Source organism: Cricetulus griseus (genome assembly GCF_003668045.3).
Source record: "Cricetulus griseus strain 17A/GY chromosome 1 unlocalized genomic scaffold, alternate assembly CriGri-PICRH-1.0 chr1_1, whole genome shotgun sequence".
NCBI classification, from domain to species: Eukaryota; Metazoa; Chordata; class Mammalia; order Rodentia; family Cricetidae; genus Cricetulus; species Cricetulus griseus.
In genome coordinates this window covers 13861547-13882587 of record NW_023276807.1, presented here as the reverse complement: position 1 = coordinate 13882587, position 21041 = coordinate 13861547, and the positions used below count along the sequence as shown (strand labels likewise).

General features: G+C 41.5%; 1 protein-coding gene across 16 annotated transcripts in view; it reads left to right on the top strand.

Annotated features, from left to right (window-relative positions):
- Positions 1-21041, top strand: part of Dst (dystonin) — a 389777-nt gene that overhangs the window by 189105 nt on the left and 179631 nt on the right. For 15 of the 16 annotated variants that reach the window (XM_027386908.2, XM_027386906.2, XM_027386911.2 and 12 more), the window contains one exon: positions 19780-19946. In XM_027386908.2, the coding sequence (XP_027242709.1) occupies positions 19780-19946 (167 nt within the window). Of the gene's footprint in view, positions 1-3648; positions 5384-19779; positions 19947-21041 lie in introns of those variants that run through there. The other variant, XM_027386913.2, reaches the window with a different exon arrangement.

Sequence of the window (21041 nt, the reverse complement as noted above, 5' to 3'; positions counted from 1 at the left end):
TTGTGTCTTGGTCTCCAGGAGCTTCTATATTTGCCTTTAAAGATCCTCTCTTGTAATCTTGAGGCACAGATCTCTTTTCCTAAATGCAGACATGTTTCTTTTATTCTTTGGGCAGCATTATTTGTTTTAGCTATGTAAAGATTTTATGACTCAAATCCTCACTTCAGATAATTTCACTTATGTTGGAAATAAGTTAAATTTCCTCTAGTAGACACCAGATGGCAGTAGAAGTATTCTACAAAGCCAGATTAGAAGAAAAGTGTTACATACAGCCTTATGTAATTGGATTTAATTGGATTTACAGCCTTATGTAATTTATTTACAGTAAATAACTGACTATAAGCCAAGACTCCAGAGCACCAAGGGTCATCATCACTCACCTTTGTAACTTGCTTTAATTTGTTAGCTGCTCATAGTCTCAAAAATCTTTTGTCAGACCCTCAGGAGTACTGTGAAGTTGGATCTTAAAGGGAGAAAATAAATTGGCTTACTGGCTTCAGAAAGGAAGTGAGCTTCTCAATCAAATCTTGGGGGGGTGTAAAATATATTAAAGTAATAATGGAAAATAAAGGACCTCGTTTGGGAACAGGATCTGAGCCAAATGGAAAAGTCTAGAGGGGAAGAATCCTCCTAGGATGGAAGCCCCAGGGCCTGATAGGGCCGGGCAAGTGGTGACATGTGTTAACCAGCCTGCCTTTAGGACTGTTGATGAAGGGGTCCGGTCAACAGGGTTGCTGAAGTCAGGGCAAGCCAGTATATAACTGACTGCAAGCCAAGACTCCAGAGCACCAAGGGTCATCATCACCAGATGACCCCACCCTGAAAAGCACTAAGAGGCCTCAGCACTAAACCAAGGCAAGACTGCCTGTGAGTCACAAGCCAGAACTGTATCAAGTAGAAGTGACCCAAAACCTTTTCATGTAAAGTGACTCAGGTGTTATCTCCTAGACCTCAGTGCATTAGAGCCAGTATGGAGAGTTGGGTTGTTGTTGTTGTTTTTATTATTATTATTATTACTCTTTACTCTTTTGGGGGTCTACTACCCATCTCCCAAATAAATACAGAATCTTATTATTACTTGTTTCTAGCCAGCTTTTCTTAGCTTAATGATCCCATCTACCTTTTGCCTCTGGGCTCGTGCCTTTCTCTATTCTCTATTCCTTTCTCTTACTCCATGGCTGGTGGTGTTTCTGGGTGGCTGTGCCCTAGCATCCTCCTCTCCTCCTTTTCTTTCTCTTCTCAGATTTCTGCTCCTATTTATTCTCTCTGCTTGCCAGCACCACCTGTCCTTTCTCCTACCTTGTTATTGGATGTTCAGCTCTTTATCAGGAAAAGTAACACAGCTTTACAGAGTTAAACAAATGCAACATAAAAGAATGCAACACATCTTTGCATCATTAAGCAAATATTCCACACCATAAACCAATGTGCACGTCTTCAACTAATATTCTACAACACAGTACTTTTAAAATTAGGGTTGAAACTACAAGGACGCAGTTGGAAAGTCTGGGGCCCCTCACTGCAGGAGAGCCAGCTACTTCCATCACATAGCTGACGCGACAGGCTGTGTCTACAGTTGGATATCACACTAGAGATCACTGTGGGGCGATTGAAAGGACTTCAGAGGAGGGGAGCAGAATTCCCTTCTTGGCTTTTTAAAAACTCTTTCCTGTGATGGCCACTCTGACTAAGCTCTAGGGAAAAAAAATGTTTTAATAAATGAAATCTGATGAGCTAGTGAGATGGCACAATGGGTAAAGGATCTTGTTGACAAACCCCAAGGCTTGACTTTGATTCCTGGAGCCCATGCAGTAGAAGGAGAGAATCGACTCTAGTCAATAGTCTTCTGATGTCTAGTTGTATGCTAGCATGTGTACCCCTCTCCAATAAATAAAATGTAATTAATTTTAAATCTGTAATTCCGGGTAAAATAGATGGAAATGAGGTGGTCATAGTGAGGGAGAAAAGCCAAGAAACTGAAGTGATTTCAGAGGGGAGGGATATAGGCCAGGTGGGGTGACCTTTTGAAAAGCGAAGAAAGAAACTTGGCCGCAGGGTATAGAAAATGGAGAAGGGGGCTCAGGTTAAACTCTTTAAGACATCAGAAAACATATTGTGAGATCTAGGGTTGGTAGTAGGAGGAAAACGATTGACCTTCTGGATGTGTTTGAAGGGTAAGTGAGTTATCCTGTGCGCCAATCTGCTGAACAGAGCAGACAGGAGAAGTCAAGGTACAGGGATTTATCAATGCAAATGCGGTGTTGACTGGGTCCCCTATGGGGAGGGCTCATGATGACAGGGGCAGGAGGAGATCTTGCTGAGGAAACAGAAAAGAATGAATCTTCAGAGAGATGTGTGAAGCAATAGGAAAATGAATAGATGAAACCATGGAAGAAAAAATGAGTAGAAAAGGACAGTTAACAGTCTGAAATGCCACCAGAAATTGTGGAGAAAACACTCCCAGCCACTTGTAGCAGAAACTAGAAAATAACAGATGGGAATGTGGGTAAGCAGGAATTAGAAGCAGCATGTATAGACTCTACATTTGAGGGACTTTAAAGCCAACGGTCAATTTAGAAGAATTAACCCAGCCATTGTGGTACTGCCTGTGTCTCAGCATCCAGGATTAGAGGCAGGAGGATTGAGGGTTTGAATATGGTTGTTTGGGTAAAATGTAATGAAACAAAGCTTTTCTTAGTACTGTGCCATTCGAAGATTCGAACTCCTTCTGGCCATTCCCAGATTCTTTTAGCACTGTGCTGATCAAAGATTCGAACTCCTTCTGGCCGTACCCAGAGAGGAGCGTGTTGATCACCCTCACCCAGAGCGACACAGCCTTTTATTTTCTCTACTTGTTGTATAATAAGGCAAAGTTTTCAGAAGAACCAGTGGTCTGTTTTTAAAAATACTGCTTTTGAGCATCACAAATTGCATCTGTTTTTCAATCTGGCATTTGGAAGGTAAGGAATTATATTCCTGACAGTCTCATGTCCTAAAGCTCTATATGCTAGATCATGATAGGGTGTGTTGTGCTGTTAAAAGTATTTTTTGTAAGTTAACTTCAATCAAGGATGATATATCCATTGGCAATAGAAATACAAATCAAAGTGAATGAAAAAAAGTTTAGGGTCTGTGCTGGGCCTGGCAGGGTGTTAGAGAAGAAGACTGGAAAAGGTACCAGTTACCAGGCAGATGTAAAAGCTAAGCCATTTCTGGAAAGGAACAGTGCATGTGACCTAACCATGGACAGTTGCTTAATTTGGCAGGGCCAGGCGGAAGGTGGAGGGAGTGCCAGTCACGGGTTGCTTCTCCAACCTGTCAGTACAAATAGCAGCAGTTCTGCATTAAAGTGCTGTTCCATTACCATTGAAGACATTGAAAATTTAAGAATAAACAAACCCAAGACTATGTCACTGGATAGTTTAATTTTCTTTTTAAATAATTATGAAACCCTTACATACAGATAATGTTACAGACAGACATCTACAACGTCAGTGTTAACTTGACCATTTGATTGGATATCCCTCCTCAGTACAATACAGTGGGTTCCATTTCTGATTGGTGGAAGACTACCTTGGGAAAGGCAGTGATCAACTCTCCAAATGACTTTGGCCTGTGTGTCAATCTCTTTCATGTCACACTGATTTCATTTGCACCATGTCTATGACGCAGTGTCAGAAATATGCACAGCTCAAAGTATCAGTCTCCATACTGATTTCTTCATTTTCCACTGTGACCCTACTAAAGCTGTTTAATATGTAACCCAAGTGCAATTGCAGAGCATAAAGTTTAACTGCCCTAATGTATGTGTCAGATGTGCAGGCACTTCCTTTGGCTAAGTGTTCCACCTTTAAATCTGCCCATTTATTCATTTGCTCATGTGACAATTCTAATGAACAGATAACTTGGAGATTTATTATTTGAAAATATTTCAAGCTGTATTAAAGACTGGCTTTAGAGATGGTTAAAGTATTTTTGGTATTCCATATCCTGTCTTCCCTTCAACCAATAGTTGAATCGTATTTTTTACCCCATTTTTTTCTGGGTTGGTCTTAACATAGAGACTCCTAAGCTTTTTATTTTGTTTGTGTGTAAGCCCTAAATTTAGTTGGTGATTTTCACGAGTGAGACAGGGGACAGTCATACGGGAAAGGCCTTCCGAACCTCAGTTTGAAAGGCACTTTGAGACAGAACTTGAAGGACACTTTACCACTAAGTCTCCTGGCTGTGTTTACTTTCCGTTCGCTCAGCTTCAGGAGTTAATATAAGTGGTGATAGTGTGTGCGAATTTCTGGAGGCACTGTGTTAATCTGAGGGTCGTGGTCTCTGGAGTGAGGCTCGGGGTTTGCCTTGGAAGCTCACTGGTGTCTGTTTGACCGTGAGCAGTCATGTTTGTCTGAGGACCAGTGGCCAGGAATAAGTCACAGTGCTTAATAAGACACAGAGACCAGCTGGCAGGGTGCCACGGCAATTCTTGCAAGTGGTTTTCTCATAAGCAACATGGCTTCAGGCTGAAGAGGATGGTCACACAGTCTGCTAGGAATTTCGGGTCAGAGTGGAAACTCAGGACTTGGTGGAGCCTGTCCTGGACGCCCCGGATTTTGAAATGAGTGAGTCTGTGGATCTGTGAGTGCCCTGGGATCCAATGGGGAATGTCTGTGGCTGCGTTCGGGCTGAGAAAGAAGAACAGTATTTTGATCCTGCCAAAACTCCCTTGAGCCCTGAAAAATACCCTCCCGGAAGAAAATATTTCAGAAGAAATAAAGCTCCTGTGGGGCGAAGCAGTGAAAGAGAAGGCAACAAGGGCGGCGGTCAGTCTGCCGGGGAGCAGCCAGCTGTGTCATCCAGAGAGCTGGTGCCAGAAGACCCCGCCACAAGCGCCACACCGGAGGGTGGTGTACAGCCAGGGAAGACAGTTGCAGCAGACCACAGTGAACAGAAACCTCTGCCCAGCGCTGTGGACAATTGCTCCTACCGAGTGACAGTTTCCTCTGCTCAGAGCAGTGACTCAGAAGTACAAGTTAGTGCCCCGGACAAGACAACTACAGAAAAAGATAGCACTCCATATTGCACAGAGAGGGAGAGACATTTAGGTGATGTCACCTCAAAACAGAGAACATTCCAGAGAAAAGATGATGCTTTTCTTTTCCAAAAGGCAGCCAGCCTAAGTTCCATTCTGTGTGTCACAGAGAAATCATTTGGAAACAGAGCATTTGTGGAAAACCTATCAAAAAGTTATGGCAGTGTCCAAGAACATCACAGGACTGAGAGAATTCACCCTCACGAAACACACCATCTTCAGTTTCCAAAAAGGAGGTCTAATTCCCTCCATGCCAGTGTGTCCTCTGTTTCCAAGGACACACCTGAGAATGATGGATGTGAGGTAAGTGAGATAAATGTGACGAATGCTTCCCCTTCTCACACCACACTGGAGTGGTGTAGTTTGTCTGTCTAAAATGCCATCTTCATGTTAGCTTATGTGAAAGTTAAAAAAGTTTTCATATGTGAACACTGTAACTTTATCTTTTCTGTTAGCCACCTCTCTTATCCTCATTTTAATTTCGTTAACATAAACATTTATTGTTGCATAACTTGGGAAAGCCCCTGGTTTAGCAGAATCCTTAGTTTTAATTTCTCTCATTCCTGGCTCCTGATTTTTCTTTTGGAATAGCCTGTAGAAACTTAGCTCTGTGGTAGGTAAAAATTCAATTAGAAAACAGTTAAGACAGTTGAATATCTCGAAGTAGATAGCACAGATGATTTTGGTATTTCTAACACATACAAAAATGTTAAATATTTAAGATAATGGATTGTCCAAATATGCCTATTGGAGCATTGCCAGTCATACACATATTTACATTATAGTTCCCCAATGCATTCATTTACTGTGTGTCAATTAAAATATAAAGTATTCTTTAAAAAGGAGTAAGTGTGACAGGATACTGTAGGACACAGTACAGTTCTCTGCACATTCTGACTTTCTGTTCATAGTCCAAGAGGCCAAATTCCAATTCTCTATCAGTTTTCATGTACAAACCATTCACATAATTGCTTTTGGTTGTTCTGTGTGTTGAGGGTGGAGGCACAGATTAACTTGCCTAAATTCCATCGTCCTGATTTGACATCAGAAATTGTTGGGGCAGCATGTCATTGGGACTGGGTTGTGGCCCAGGCTACCAGGAAGCTGAGCTTTTTCCCTAACGTTGATGTTTACCTTTGAACAAATTACTTGTCTTTCAAATGTAATTAGATCAGTATAATTTACTTCCCTTGGAAGTATATTACCTAAATGTCTTCTTGCTACTGATGCAGGGTTGATTTTTTTTTCTTTAAACTTTTCCCAACTTTATCTTTTACCCAAAAATATCTGAATACAAGTGGTATTCATGATGCCTGACTTCACAGGCAAGTCATTGTGTCATTGGTGTAGATCATTGCACAGTGGCAGCAGTTTTACTAGGGTTAGTGTGCACAGTCATTGTTGGCCTTGGTGGCTGAGTTCCTGTTTATGTACACCACAGACCTTGCCAGTGTTCTGCTTCATGAAGTTCTGTTTATGTTTTGCAGTGGTTTCATTTATAAAGAAAACATTCAGTTATGGTGTTGTCTGTGTAGCTCTGGCATAAAGACGAGTGCAGAAGAGAGCAAATCAGCTGTCCTGTGCTTATGAATGCAACTTTGTTTAGTGTCTTAGATTTACTTCCCTCGTAGTTTGGCTTCAAGTAACCTGTGTGTTTTTATTGTTGTTTTTCATCATTGGGAATCATTCAAACCTGTTTCTTTAAGTGTACATAAACCTTTTTTTTTTTTTTGTCATTATCCTCATGCCAAGTATTTTGTGATCTGTTATATCAAATATATTTTTAAAAGTTTTCTTGGAAAATACATGTGGAAATAAGTCATAAACCTGCCACTTAGATTTGTTAAGCAATTGTGCTATGGAGGTGTGTAACTAACTGCAGTGTCTTCTACAGAGTAGAATGAGGCAGCTCTGTTTTTATCTGAGTAGCTTGTTTTATGACACAGAAAGAGAGCCAACAGCTTGGCGGTTGTCTGAGGACATTCTTCCTGCATCTTTACAGGTGGTTTCTCGCCTCAGTTTGCTTAACTGTGTTTGATTAGAACTGTCCGTAGAACTCTGAGTCACAGTGGACTCCTCAATTTTCATGGATAATTAGATGTAGGTGACAGGCCCCTGCCCCTTCTTTAGTGTTTTTCTCCCTCAGAAATAACTGGTTAGGCACACAACCATGGTTTGTCTGCCTCAAGATATTCTTTGTATTTGTCTCATTTGATTCATCCTTTCTTGTTGCATTCAGTGTTAACCTTGAGGTCATTAAAGATAGCTTTTAAGGAGACTATGGTACAATTCTTTGGGCTCATCTTAACCTGATTTGAGCTCCCTTGGTCTTGTGACATTGGTCATTCTCCATGCAGATGACCAGCCCACTTCTCTTTACATCTTGCAGTAATTCACTGGGAGGTAGTCCAGGCTAAGGGCTCCCCTTCCGTACACGCTTGATGAGTATATCTCATAAGCATGCACACATAGATTGGGACAAGGGGGTGTTTTGAAAGGAGGGTGGGTAACAGATTTGTATGATGTTTCTAAATTGGGAAATGCTTTAGGACATGTTATGGCTTTGGATCACCCCAGCAATTATATGAAATAGTCAAAGTAGGTGCCTCTCATACAGAATGAAAAAAAAAAAAAAAGAAAGCTCATGGTAGTTCTACAACTTAATGTGTTCTAAGATAATAATACAGTTTTATGATTAGCTGGTTTAGACAGCATCATGATGTCTTTAACATCTCATTGTTAGAGAAGTTCTGTCTGGGCATGGTTGCCAGTCTATAACCCTAAGTACTTGCTCAGCTGGGACAGGAGCTCTACTTGAACTCAGGAATTCCAGGAAATAGTCCAACAAGTCCAAATATGAATGTGGACTGCTTGGCATAAGGAGCAGTTAGCCAGCCCAGTATAGAAATGGAGCGGATCACAACTCATGTCATGTCTGTAGTAGCCACTGTACTTTATCCTGGGCAGCATAGTGAGACCACAGTTCTGAAGAAAACTATCAGAAGAGATCAGAGCAAGGGCCGATGCTCATAAGATCATCTATGAAGGATGGGAGTGATGAACACAGGAAGCCAAGCACAGGTAGTCCTTGTGGACAGGGTGCCTTTGTGCCTGCTTTTTAAGGGATTCCCTGCTGTGCAATCATGTGTCCTGAAGCTGGTGGCATGGTAGCTGCTGTCACACTCCTGTGTCCTGTACCCTGTGGCGTGGCCTCTACCTTCACCCCTTCGCTCTTCCCACAGCACATTCCTCTCTCTTCAGTCTCAGAGATCCCACTTCATCCCAGTCTTGTTGAGTGGATGCCAACAAGACAGCTGATTTCTCTATTTATAGACTATGGATTCTCTAACCTAAGCATAGGTGATTGGAATCTGGCAAGATTTTGAGAATATGAATGCCTATATGTCATTCTCAGTGATTCCTATATAATAAATGAGGGTAGCTGGACTCTTCAGTAGATTCCAGTGATCAGGACAGAAATAAAGTGTGTGTGTGTGTGTGTGTGTGTGTGTGTGTGTGTGTGTGTGTGTGTGTGTGTGTGTATCAGAAGTTCTGGCAGACATCAGAAAGAAAACAGTATGATTTAGGCATTATCATTTCTGTAACTTTATATTCTTTCAGAAGCTATTGAAGCAGATCCCTATTAATCATAATGTTATTCTTTGTGTCTACTATATGCCAGGCACTTACCCCACAGCATTCATTTTCAGGGGCTGCCTGTGAAGTGGTTCTAGGTGAGGCTCAGGAGGGTTAAACAGACTGCTAAACTTACTTGACTAGCACATGTAAGAACTTCACTTTGAACCAGAGTTGTCCAAGCTGTGCTGGTTCCCTGATACACACCTCCTTGTCCTGCCCAAGCCTTCCCAGTTCTATAGGTCTATGAATTCTTGTGTGCACATGTACACTTTCTGATTTTCAGTGATTTCGCTCCCTTTCTTCCTTCATCTAACATGTACTATGTAGTGTATGTTGGATTAAAACAAGACACTGAGTTGAGTAGAACAACCTTTATCTGCATGTTACAGCCTAAGGTTTGCCACAAATGTGGACCAGGCTATGAGCCCAAGTCCTTGAAACTCAGGCTTCTGGATGGTGGTGGGGTTGAGCTTCCTTTCCACAAGTGAGGTTTATTAACTAATGAAAATAAATACTTACATGTGCCTTTCTGTTTTCTGATGAATTGGCCAGTCAGTGGTACAGACCTCAGTGAGTCATCATTGAAAGAACAATGAAAACTCTGAAGTGTGGCTGTTGTAGCGATATTAGCAGTCTCTAGATAAATGAAGAGTGAGTCCTTTTTTTGTTTTATTTTGTTTTTTGAGACAGGGTTTCTCTGTGTATTCTTGACTGCCTGGAACTAGCTCTGTAGACCAGGCTGGTCTCGAACTCCCAGAGATCCGCTTGCCTTTGCTTCCTGAGTGCTGGGACTAAATGCGTGTGCCACCACCTCCCAGGTAAGAGTGAGTCTTTTTATTACATTAACTTTTGTATTTGAAGCTTTAAAAACAACTTGGAGCCATCTCAGAATGTGAGGGGAACACCGTAACATTCAGTCACAATGAAATGCATTTATTTACTATCTTTTCTTTATGTGTCAGCTTCAGAATTCATAGTGAGATTTAAGGACTGTTAGAAATTCAGAATCTGTTCTTTCTGTCCTGTGACAGGTTAACTGCATCACGAAGCTAAAGATCATCTATTATATAGCTGAGTAATTTGTTTCTTTCTGAACCATTTTATCTCTTTTTAATGCAAGTGTGTTTATTGATTTTTGACTGACTATAGTTATTTAATTAAATGTAATAGAATTTGGGCCCCAGTCAGCTTTACAATGTTCTATTTTTTAAACTTCATGGAGGACCTATAAAAGCCTGAAATTCTCTCTTTCTTCTACCAAAGAAATGGGTATTTTTTTTTTCATGTTTGAACAAAGTAGTCTCCTGCCTAAAGTAGTCTCCAATTTAGCTTTAGCACTTTATTTTTAGCAAGTTTTTTCTTTTTGACCTGTGACCCCAGCCTGATTTTTTTGACAATATTTAAATCACTTTTGTCTTTGATTTAGCCCTTTCTTTCATGTAGGAGGTTTGTAATTGTTACAATTTCATAATGTTCGAGCAACATTTTCACTTAAAATATTTTGTAGAGCATTCTAACACATTTTTTAAAACTTGGAAGCAACCACTAAAAATATGTTGATTACACTTATTTCTGCCAAAATAGTTAAATCCTTTCTGAAAGAGTTGTCTTTAGAAGCAACATCTTAATTTGAAAATATGTGCTTGTGTTGACGATTCAGGGTGGAATCTGATTTTGCCCGATTGCAGTGGCAAGTGGTGTGAATCAGTTTAAGTAGTACCCCTTCTTTTACACTGACCTCAGTTTACCCTGGAGCACCTACTGTCCTGAGACCTCTGTAGATGGTATTATTTCCTTCTTTTATATAAAAGGGCACTGATGCCCAGAGAAGTCACAGGGTTAGAAAGGGTGGGACTCTCTGCACACTGCTAGGCTCTGCAGCTGTGACCCAGTCTTATCTCTGGACCTACCTGGGTGACAAACTTTTTGAGTTAGGAGAACTATGGTGAATTCATTCTCCAGCTGTGGCTGCCATTCTTAATTCGATCTAAATTCTCACATAGAATGTTTTATTCTAATACAACATGCTAAGAAATGTAATTTTTGTTTGAAGGCATTTTCCTGTCTAACCCTGTCTTAGGGTTTCTGTTGCTGTGATAAAACTTGATGACAATGAACAACTTGGAGAGGAAAGGGTTTATTTGACTTACACATCTACATCACAGTTCATCATTTAGGGAAGTCTGGGCAGGAACCTGGAAGCAGGGATTGAAGCAGAAGCCCCAGAGGAGCACTGCTTACTGGCTTGGTTATCCTGCTTTCTTATAGGAGGACCAGCCTAAGGATTGCACCACCCATTATGAGCTCAGCTCTCCCATGTCAATCATCAGTCAAGAAAATGCCCCCACAACCTTGCCTATGGGACAATCAGGAGCCTTTTCTCAATTGGCTGTCCTTTCCCCAGATAGCTCTAGCTTGTGTCAAAATGACAAAAGACTAGTCAGCGAAAACGGGGCTTAAGGACTTTGTGTTCTGCAGAGGTGATCCTCTGACTAGCTGTCATCTCCATATCACCATCTGTCCAGGAGGTCACGTCCTGTATTAGTAGAATGAGATGGTTTATCACTGGCTAAAACTCTTAGGATATTGTAGAATCCCTGCAGATGTGGCAGAATAAAGAACACATACCAGATCTTCAGTCAGAAAACTTACAGGTCTAATTGTCCACGTCTCTAAAATGTGTGTGGCTTCTTGTATTAAAGTACATCATAACTGTCATCCTTCCATCATCTTTTCCCGTGGATACGGGAAGCCCTTCCAATGGTCCTCTGAAGTAAAGAGCTCTCTAAGTTTTCAAGTTTTACTGAGAGATTTCCTGCTGCCCTACAGTCATGCAGTGTTTTATGTAACAGAGTAAGGATGCTGCTTGCTGTCCTTCTCATCTCTCATCTTCTCAATCATCTCTTTAGCCATCGTAGATCAGTGTGTGTTTTCTCCTTCAAATTCCAGGGTTAGCTTAAAACTTCAACTTACTCAAACAGAAATTCTCCTGGGAGAAACCAATTCTTAAAGTTACCTTTGCTTGTTTGAACCTTGGTAGGATTCACCTCAAAGGCATTGAGTCACTAAGACATGAGAGAAACAATCCCAGAGGCAGCTCTGCAGGTCTGTGGGGAGGGAGGCTGTCAGTGAAGGAGGGAGAAATTTCACTCTCAGAAACTGTGAGCTGGAATTTAGGTAACCTAGACTAAAGCAAGATGTTAGACCCTGGGCACAATGTCTTTTTTCCTTTCACTTTGTTGCCGGCCACTGAAGTGACCGCATTCCCCCAAATGGTTTTGCTTTCTGTCAGTTTGAATTCTGTGATTGCTTGAGCTTCACATTTATAGCCTTGCCTACAGCAAATAGCTTATGTTGGCTTTTCTGCTTTTTGTATACATTAATTAATCAATTTTATAAACCTTCTTAAATGACATAATTATTTTTAAAGATTAACAATAAGATTGTGATTTTTTTGTGTGTGTGGAATATTAAATACACAAGTGTTTTAAATGTACACCTGAGGCTAGGATAGAACTCTGTCAGAATGCTTGCATAGCATGCCTGTGGCCTGGAGCTCAGTCCCCCATACCACAACCAAGTTAAACCAGTGTGACTAAATTTTCAGGGAGTGTTGGAGTTTTGGAATCAGCTGTGCTATGTGCATGCCATGGTGCTGACGGCATCTGTAAAAATAGGATGTCCCTGATTCCCGGTTGTCTGGTGGTGTTGACTCTGCTCAGAGGCCCTTCTCATTTCCAGATTCCCGTGGACTGGGCAGTGATACTGCTGTTACTCATTATTTCCTAGCAAATGGGTCTTTTAGCAATCCACTGTGACTGAAACCCAAGAACCCAGATGTGTTAGCTGGGTTTCCAGGATATGTCCTGTCATGCTTGGGACTTTTGTTTTGTTTTGTTTTTTAAAGGAGTCCAATGATGAAGGTGAAGTTTAGTGTCTCTACTTGGTTCTGGTTTCCTGTGGGGTACTTAAGCACAGTGGTCTGTCTGTCTCTTTATACTGGAAAGGGGTGCTTTCCTACAATGGCAAGGTTTGCAGGGGTTCAAATGACAACACACAATGTTTCTGATTTGCGCTTGGTCTTCTCCTGCCCCCAGTCCATACAATTTCACCTAGTAAGCATCTATTGTAATACCTGATGGGTCTGTAGTAGGCAGACTAGGAAGAGGACGTTCTAAGATAGAAGTCTTACAAACCTAGAGAGAAGGAGCATATGGTGTATATAGCCAGATGCATTCCTGTGATTTCAGCAGTAGAGATTTGGGGGGCATTACTTAATTCTAGAAAGGTCAGCAGAGGCTGACTGTGGCTGCAGAATAAAGAATACACTAAGCCAGACATGGTGGTACATGCTTTTAATCCCAGCACTTTGAAGGCAGAGACAGGAAGATCTCTGTGAGTTTGAGATCAGTCTAGTCTACATAGTGAGACCCTGTCTCACAAAACAAAAACAAGCAAACGAAAAGAATAAACACAGGTAGGGGCAAAACCTCAGTATGGTTGATGGCTGTTAGCTAATCCTCGGGCATTTTAGTACCTAAGTGTTGTTCTTTGTAAGCCAGCTTTCATTGGGACTCTAGAAAGTATTCATATTGGATGTAGAAATCCTGAAGACGAAGACTCTCCTTTCCAACTTAGAATCATGGATGATGGGGAAGGAATACAGGTAGAGTGGTGGTGACAGTAGCTGCTGCACACTCTGCCGTGCCAGGGTGCTGCCCTGTGATAGGTTTACTCCATGGGGAGCAAAGATCATTTCCTCATTCATTCTGTGAAGTTGGGATTTGCGGTATTCATCCATGTGTCAATAGCAAAATGATGCACACAGTGGTTGGGATGTTGCTATGTGAATACATTTAATGTGTTAAAACTTTCATGTGTGAGTAGAGCTGACTATGTCTTGTAGTAATAATCTATTTAAGTAGAACCTGTGATTAACATCTGAATTTCCACAGCCAAAGCAGCAAAGTGACTAAAGCTCAGAGAATTTGTTTAGGTGAAAAATTAAAGAAGCAGGTAGGAGAGCTGGCCCTGAAGTCACAAGAGCAGCAGAGCTGTCCCTGCCCCCCACCAGCTGCAACACTAGGGAGATCAGGGTCTGCACCTTCCCTGGGCAACACAGTAGAGCCAACCCTGTCGGTGGAGGTGTGGGTGAGCCAGCCCTGAAGTTGTGAACATGGGAGAGCTGGACCTGTTGCTCAACTGTTGTGTGGCAGCGTGGGCGGAGGAAAATTGTCCTTCTCCCCCCACCCATCAGTGCTTGAGGCAGGTGGGAGAGCTGTCCCTGACTCTCCTGAGCTGCTGCACTCGGGAAAGCGGCCCCTATACCTTGCAGGGTTAACACAATAGAGCTGGCCCTGATGGTGTAGGTGTGGGAGAGCAGACCCTGTGGTCCTAAAAGAAGAACTGGCCCCACCCCCACTCATTGCTGCAAGAGGTGAATTAGCTCTGGCAATGTTGGAGGGCTCACCCCAGTGGTGAGGGCAGCAGAGTACTGGGGGGCTGACCAACCCTGCAGCAGCCCAGGCCCGGTATCTGGATTTTGACCTGACCCACCCCAACATCCACTCCATCTGTGGTCTGCAGGAGCATGTGAAGGCACGGGTCCTCCAGACCCAAAGCTGCAGGACCTCCACAACACAGGGCAATAACAGAATATCCAAGAGGAGTCCCAGTGATGCCCCAGCATCGATAGTGTAGTAGAAGCCAGACACCTCAAACCAGACCAATGACTCCTGCAAGTAAAGATACACGGACAAGGGTTTGCTGTGTGACTCACTGTGTCACACTGCAGCTTCCATGATGAGATTTTTAATTTTTCCCCTTTTTCTTTTTCCTTTCTTCTCTTAAATTTTGTTGGGTTTTTTTTGGGGGGGGGTGGGGGCTGCAGGGGAGAGGGTGAATTCTAAGGGATGGGGAAATTAATGGGATCATGATACATGATGTAAAAGACACAGAATAATTAAATACAAAGAGGAAAAATAACAAAAAAAACTTTATCCTTCTGCAAACAGCAGTAAAATCTGACTTAGTTCAGACAACGCTATGCACATCTAGCCAAGAGAATAACTAAAGTCAACGGTTTTAATTCAAAAAAAAAGAAGAAAAGAAAAGCTAAAGAAAACTTCCATATGTTAATGGCTGTCGTTAATTGGTGAATAAGAAGTTTTAAGTAGCACACCAAAACTTGACACTCCATACCCTCAGATTTTCATCAACAGGGAAATTCCATTCTTGAAGGTGGTGGAAGTTTTGCTATGGCCAGCATCATTGGAAGGCCACCTGAACAGTATTTTACATCTAAAGTGATACTGGAGCTTACTTGGACTTTTGGCATTGCATTTGTTCCGGTTGAAGAGCCAGCTCCTTAACCATGGGCAAAAAAACAGGTTACATACCCCTTCCCTTCGAAGGGACAGCCCTGAGTGTTTAACACCACTGGTTCCCCTAGTGCTCTGTCTGTAAGCACTAGGACCTCCTTGCCTCCCACATTTCCCTTTGCGTGAGAGAAGTAGAAGTGCACAGAACGGTTGAAGAGAGCAGGAGTGTCTAGCAAGGTTCTGTCATATTGAGCTGGAGATATTGCAGTTCTTGTTGTTCTTTGTTCATGGTATGAGAGTTGCTTAGAGTGGGATTAGAGGTGAGGGCGAATCCGTGAACATGGGTTTAGAGGTTGAAGATTCATCATGGATGACAGTTTTTGATGTGGGGCAACTGGGCAAATAATGGGGCTCTTCTCTGGGTAGGAATACAGATGGGAATGCACGAAGGGGAAAGAGAAATTTCAGTTTCAAGCACACTGCATTTTAAAGGTTATGATGTGCATCGCACTGGTAAAGGGTGGCATCAAAGGGTGGGCGTGGAGCTCAGTGGGAGAGTATGCCAGAAGTAATTTTCTGAGACAGATAGGCATGGCTTGTTTCAAGCCAATACCAAGGATGCTGAATTTGAGTGCAAAGAAAGGACTATGAGTTTTCTGTATTAGGTGGAGCTGAGGATTGGGCCTGTAGACACACTCCAGTAGTTAACAGTTGTGGGCACATCATTTCTGAGGAGTAGAATAGTTGTCCTATAATATGACATGTTGAGGTCTTTGTAGCCCTAGACATTGGTTTGAAAAACATACCTGCAGGCACAGTGGACTTTGCTGACGTTGAGTTATGGTAGTGTAGAAGATCTGAAACTCAAAAGTGAGGAGTGATTCGAGGTCCTTAAGAGGCGTTGTTCCTCATGGGATGCGATTTCTGGCAAGTCTGGAGTTGTGTGAGGCAGATCAGGAGAGATGAAGAGAACACACAGCTCAGGTGGAAAGGCTCAGCAACTGATGATCAGCTAATTGACAGTGGCCAGAGAAGTGCAAAATAGACTGGTGTTTTAGTTTTCAGGTTAAACCATGGTTCATGATATAATTAAATCTGTATTTTTTAGTTTAAAAATAGTGTGTATGTGTGTAATGGTCTGAACCAGTGTGTGTTTAAGTGGCAGTCTAGAATTTATCAGTTGGAGATTATTTAATAACGAGGCCTTGTTTTTCTCTATAACTATTGCAGACCCATAAACTCATCTTCGACATCTTTATCACTGAAATATACTGTCTTTCCTAGCTAATGGATAATTATTCTTATAACTAGCCTGGCCCAGAATGTTCTTGAGTCAGCTAAAAAGAGCAGAAACAATCCTCTATACATTGAGAACTTGGAAAAAATACAAAGTGCAGGTTTTTGCTTCTCCCTTTGTAAAAAGGAATAACATCACAAATAAAATATATTCAACATATATTTCCTGAGTGCCAGGTAATAACCATGCTACTTCTGAATAAAATAACTAGCCTACACTGAGCATGTATTTCCTGTGTGCCAGATATGATCAGGTCATGCTAATTTGGAATTCTCATACACAATTTAATAACTCAGGGACATTCTTAAGCAGCTACATGACTTGAGTATTGTAATTATGGAGAAGCAAATTTGTGTGGGCTGTGTCACTAAGTCATCTAGCATAATTATGTCTCCACATCCTTGGAAGTAATTTAGTAGAAAACAGTGGTATTTGTTTTCCACATGGAAAAATAAAAACAATTCTTCTGATGTCTATGGACACAATTCTCTCCCATGCTGTGAAGATTAACACAAATTCCTAGGGAAGATGATTTAATGAAGACAGTTGCTTCTCTGTCCATTCCATAAAATCCCACACATTTTAAGGCCAGTGCCTCTGACTTTGCTCAGCTTGGAGCTCCACTCGGCACTGACTGCCTCTTGGAGGACCCTGGGTCAAGAGGGAGTGAGGTTCCTCCTTCATCTACAATAGCAGACGTGGCAGCATCTGCCAGCCTGGGAAGAGCTTTTGTGCTGCACCCTTTCTGCCTCAGGTCTTTGGAGTGGCCATGTCTTTTGTGGTAGCTGGGAAGAATAAGGGGCTCCCTGTTCAAACTTGTCACTGACCTATTCTCCACATTCAGTGGCTTGGCTCTGTGTTTGACCTCTGAGTCCTTTGTTGTGTTTATAGTGTCTTAGTAAGATTTTAGGTACAAAGGGGCCTTAAACCTTGTAAATGGACACAGAGCTTTTCTTTTGTCCCAACAGTCCAGTTTCAAATAATCACACAAAAGCTTATATTAATAACAGAATACTCAGCAGAGATAGATAGATAGATAGATAGATAGATAGATAGATAGAGAGAGAGAGAGAGAGAGAGAGGATAGATCGATCCATCCATCCGTCCATCCGTCCATCCATCCATCCATCCACCCACCCATCCATCCATCTCAGGCTTATTATTAACTAACTCTCACAACTTAAATTAACCCATTTCTATTAATCTGTTTTTTGCCACATGGCTTGTGTCTTTACCTGTCCTTTAGTACATCTTGTTCCTATGGCGGCTGGCTTGAATCTCTCTCGACTCTACCCTTCTTTCTCCCTGTATCTCCATTTAGCTTTCTCACCTAGTCTGGCTCTGCCTGGCTGTAGGCCAAAGCAGCTTCTTTATTAACCAAAGAGAATAAAACATATTCACAGCATACAGAATGATTATTTCACAGCAAAACCTTGTCAATAACCTCCTACCTCCTCATTTTTTTAAAAGATTTTATTTATTTATGTATACAACATTCTGCTTCCATGTATATTTTTGCACACCAGAAGAGGGCACCAGATCTCATAACAGATGGTTGTGAGCCACCATGTGGTTGCTGGGAATTGAACTCAGGACCTCTGGAAGAGCAATCAGTGCTCTTAACCTCTGAGCCATCTCTCCAGCCCCTACCTCCTCATTTTATAGATGAAGAACCTGGCTCTCAGACCAGAATCACACACACACACACACACACACACACACACACACACACACACACACCACACACACACACACACACACACACACACACACACACACACACACACACACACACACACACACACTCCTTATTTGCAAATCTCTTCCAGGTTCTGGCTTGCCTCCTGTTCTTCATCTCTTGGTGTCACACATTTCTCTGATGGAGAGAACAGTTATATACTGATGTTAATCCCAGCTGTGGAACTACTGGGGAGCCCCTGGTAAAATCACTTTATGCCCTGTATAGTTAACACCAGGCCAAGAAGGACCCAGATGAAAGAGTTGCTCTTGGAACAGTGCACACCATGGAGATCTGTTTTGTTTCCTGTCACTTAATGGAAGGGGCTCTTGGAGAACAATGTAGATCCATGTCCTGTTTTGTCACTCGGTAGATGGGGTTCTCAGAACTACACAGACACGTAAAGCACACTAACCACACAGGAAAATTTTACTAGAACTGAACAAGGAGTCATAGAAAATTTATAGGCTGTTAGTCAAAAATGTTAGAGAATATAGTTAAAAATGAGAGAAGGTACTGTTTCCTTATTCTTGACATGGAATACTTGTTAGGTCAAATTCTACATAGAGTAATTTATGGCTTTTACTTCTGATCTACTTTTAACTGGAAAAAAATGCACTTAAGTTGTTTTAAGAGATCTCATTAGCAAAGAATGTGGAATTTTTTTTTTAATGCTGTTTTGATATAATGTAAAAACAGGTTAGTACTGCCGCTCCTAACATGCAGACAAACCTGCAGGGCAGCTTCTGTTGGGTTAGCATGAGGGTTACCACAGCCTGTTGTGTTCCCTGTGCTACCTAGCTTGTGGTGTGTGCACTACATAAATTTAAACAGTACAGTGTAGTTACACTGAATTGTGTGTGGGGTGTTTGGGGGTGCATGTAAAATGAAGCTTTAAAAATATACTGCATTGACTAAAATGAACCACTAGAAAGGATACTGTTTTCAGGAACAACTATATAAAAGAATGGGTAAAAAAAGCAAGTTGTTGATTTTTTTGAGATGAGAACTGTATAACTCAGGGTAAGACAGCCTGAACGTAGTTGTCTAACATCTGCTAAACACAGACGGTTTATTCAAGTAAATGCATCACACAGAAGTTCAGTAATCTATTACAGATACAAGGATAAAAGCCCAAACTGTATTTTTCACATTTTGTGTGTTAGCATGCTGTTACATGAAAACTTCGGTGAATTCTGTTTTACAATACCAATTCAGTTGCACTGCTTCAGTTTGGAGTGGTCTGGATTCCTCTGCCTGTCAGGGTTTTGCAGTTTATCTTCTTTTATTTGTCTGTTTGTCTGTTTGTTTTTGGTTTTTTTCCGAGATCAGGTTTCTCTGTGTTGCTTTGTAGACCAGGCTGGCCTTGAACTCACAGAGATCTTCCTGCCTCTGCCTCCTGAGTGCTGGGATTAAAGGCATGAGCCACCAGCACTCGTCTGTTGTTTATTTTTTTAAGATTGTAAAGTTAGTGTGTTTTACATTTAAAAATAAATTAGATGCTTCTAATTTGGACACAGATAAGTCGAATCTGAAAGCCTGCTTGAAATTCAGTTTTCCTCTGTAAAACACGGAAATATATTTAGTATAAAAAGCAAGAATTACAAGGATCAAGGAAAATAGGATATGAGTACTTGGCACATAGTAGATTTGTACTCTCTCAACTTCCTTCCTTCCTAATGTTCAATGCTTCTGTTATATTTAGATATCTGACATCCATGTAACTGGAGAGTCAGAGGACATGTCTGCGAAAGAAAGGTTACTACTATGGACACAGCAGGCAACAGAAGGTTATGCTGGAGTACGGTGTGAAAATTTCACTACCTGCTGGAGAGATGGGAAACTATTTAATGCCATCATTCATAAATACAGGTATGGAATATGTCTGTTTTTCCTTCATGTAAATACAAGTCATTCTTTCATTTCTATTATTTTAAGTAACGTGTTACTGTTAAAGAAGCAGTTCATGTGTGTAGCAGAGAGATAGCCCAGATTAAATGAATAACAACACAGGCCCACTACTGAGTTAGTACTCTAAATTATAGTACGTGTGCTCACAGAAAGACAGATACCGAGGGGGGTAGGAAGGGAGCAATGGGACAGGTAGATAGAGAACAACAGAGCTGTATTGTGTCTGGATTTTTTTCTACAGCTTAGCAGGTATTAAGCTCTGATGCCTACGATCTGCAGGTCAATGATTTAGATTTTATCTACAGGGAAGAAGTAAAAAGGCAAGGGTTTATAGTTCACAGGCTTAACAAACCATGAATTTCCAAGTCATATCATTCTGTCATTCTAAGGGGTGACTGGACAGCTGATCTGGGCTTGGTGAATAGTTTTCCTACAAAAATTACTAAGTCTTACTGTTAACATTTGAATTAACACTGATTGTCTAGCATTGTTCTAAGCATTGATTAGTTCTCACAACATTCCCTCTTGCTGTCCCTAGTTCTACATGAAGCTGAGACACTGGGTAAATATTTGCCTAGTCATAAGACTAGCAGGTGATGAACTTGGGATCCAGGCCCCACAGGCTGGCTCTTGAGTTTGTGTTTTTACTGTCTCACTAAAAATTAAATCCACACACACACACACACACACAAAATGTGTATTGAAAACCATGGGTTTAACCTTGGTTATTTTTCTTGATTTTACAAAGATTTTGTCATATTGAAGAACCAAATGTATTCACAAATAGATTAAGTCTAAGCTATAATCTTATTAAACTGACATAGGTGTTGACTATAATAAAAATTATACAAAACCAGTAATGAACTCTTCACATATTCACACTCAACAACCCCTATTTTTACATAGCCTAGGAGCCTCCTTCCTTTATGGAACAACTTTAAATTCAAGTGGGTGGAGGTTGCTGAGTTAGGAAGAAAACCTGGGTCAACCTGCCTGCCCATGTCCAGGGTACAGTGCAGATACTGAGTAGCATGGTGGTGGAGACATGTCCACAGT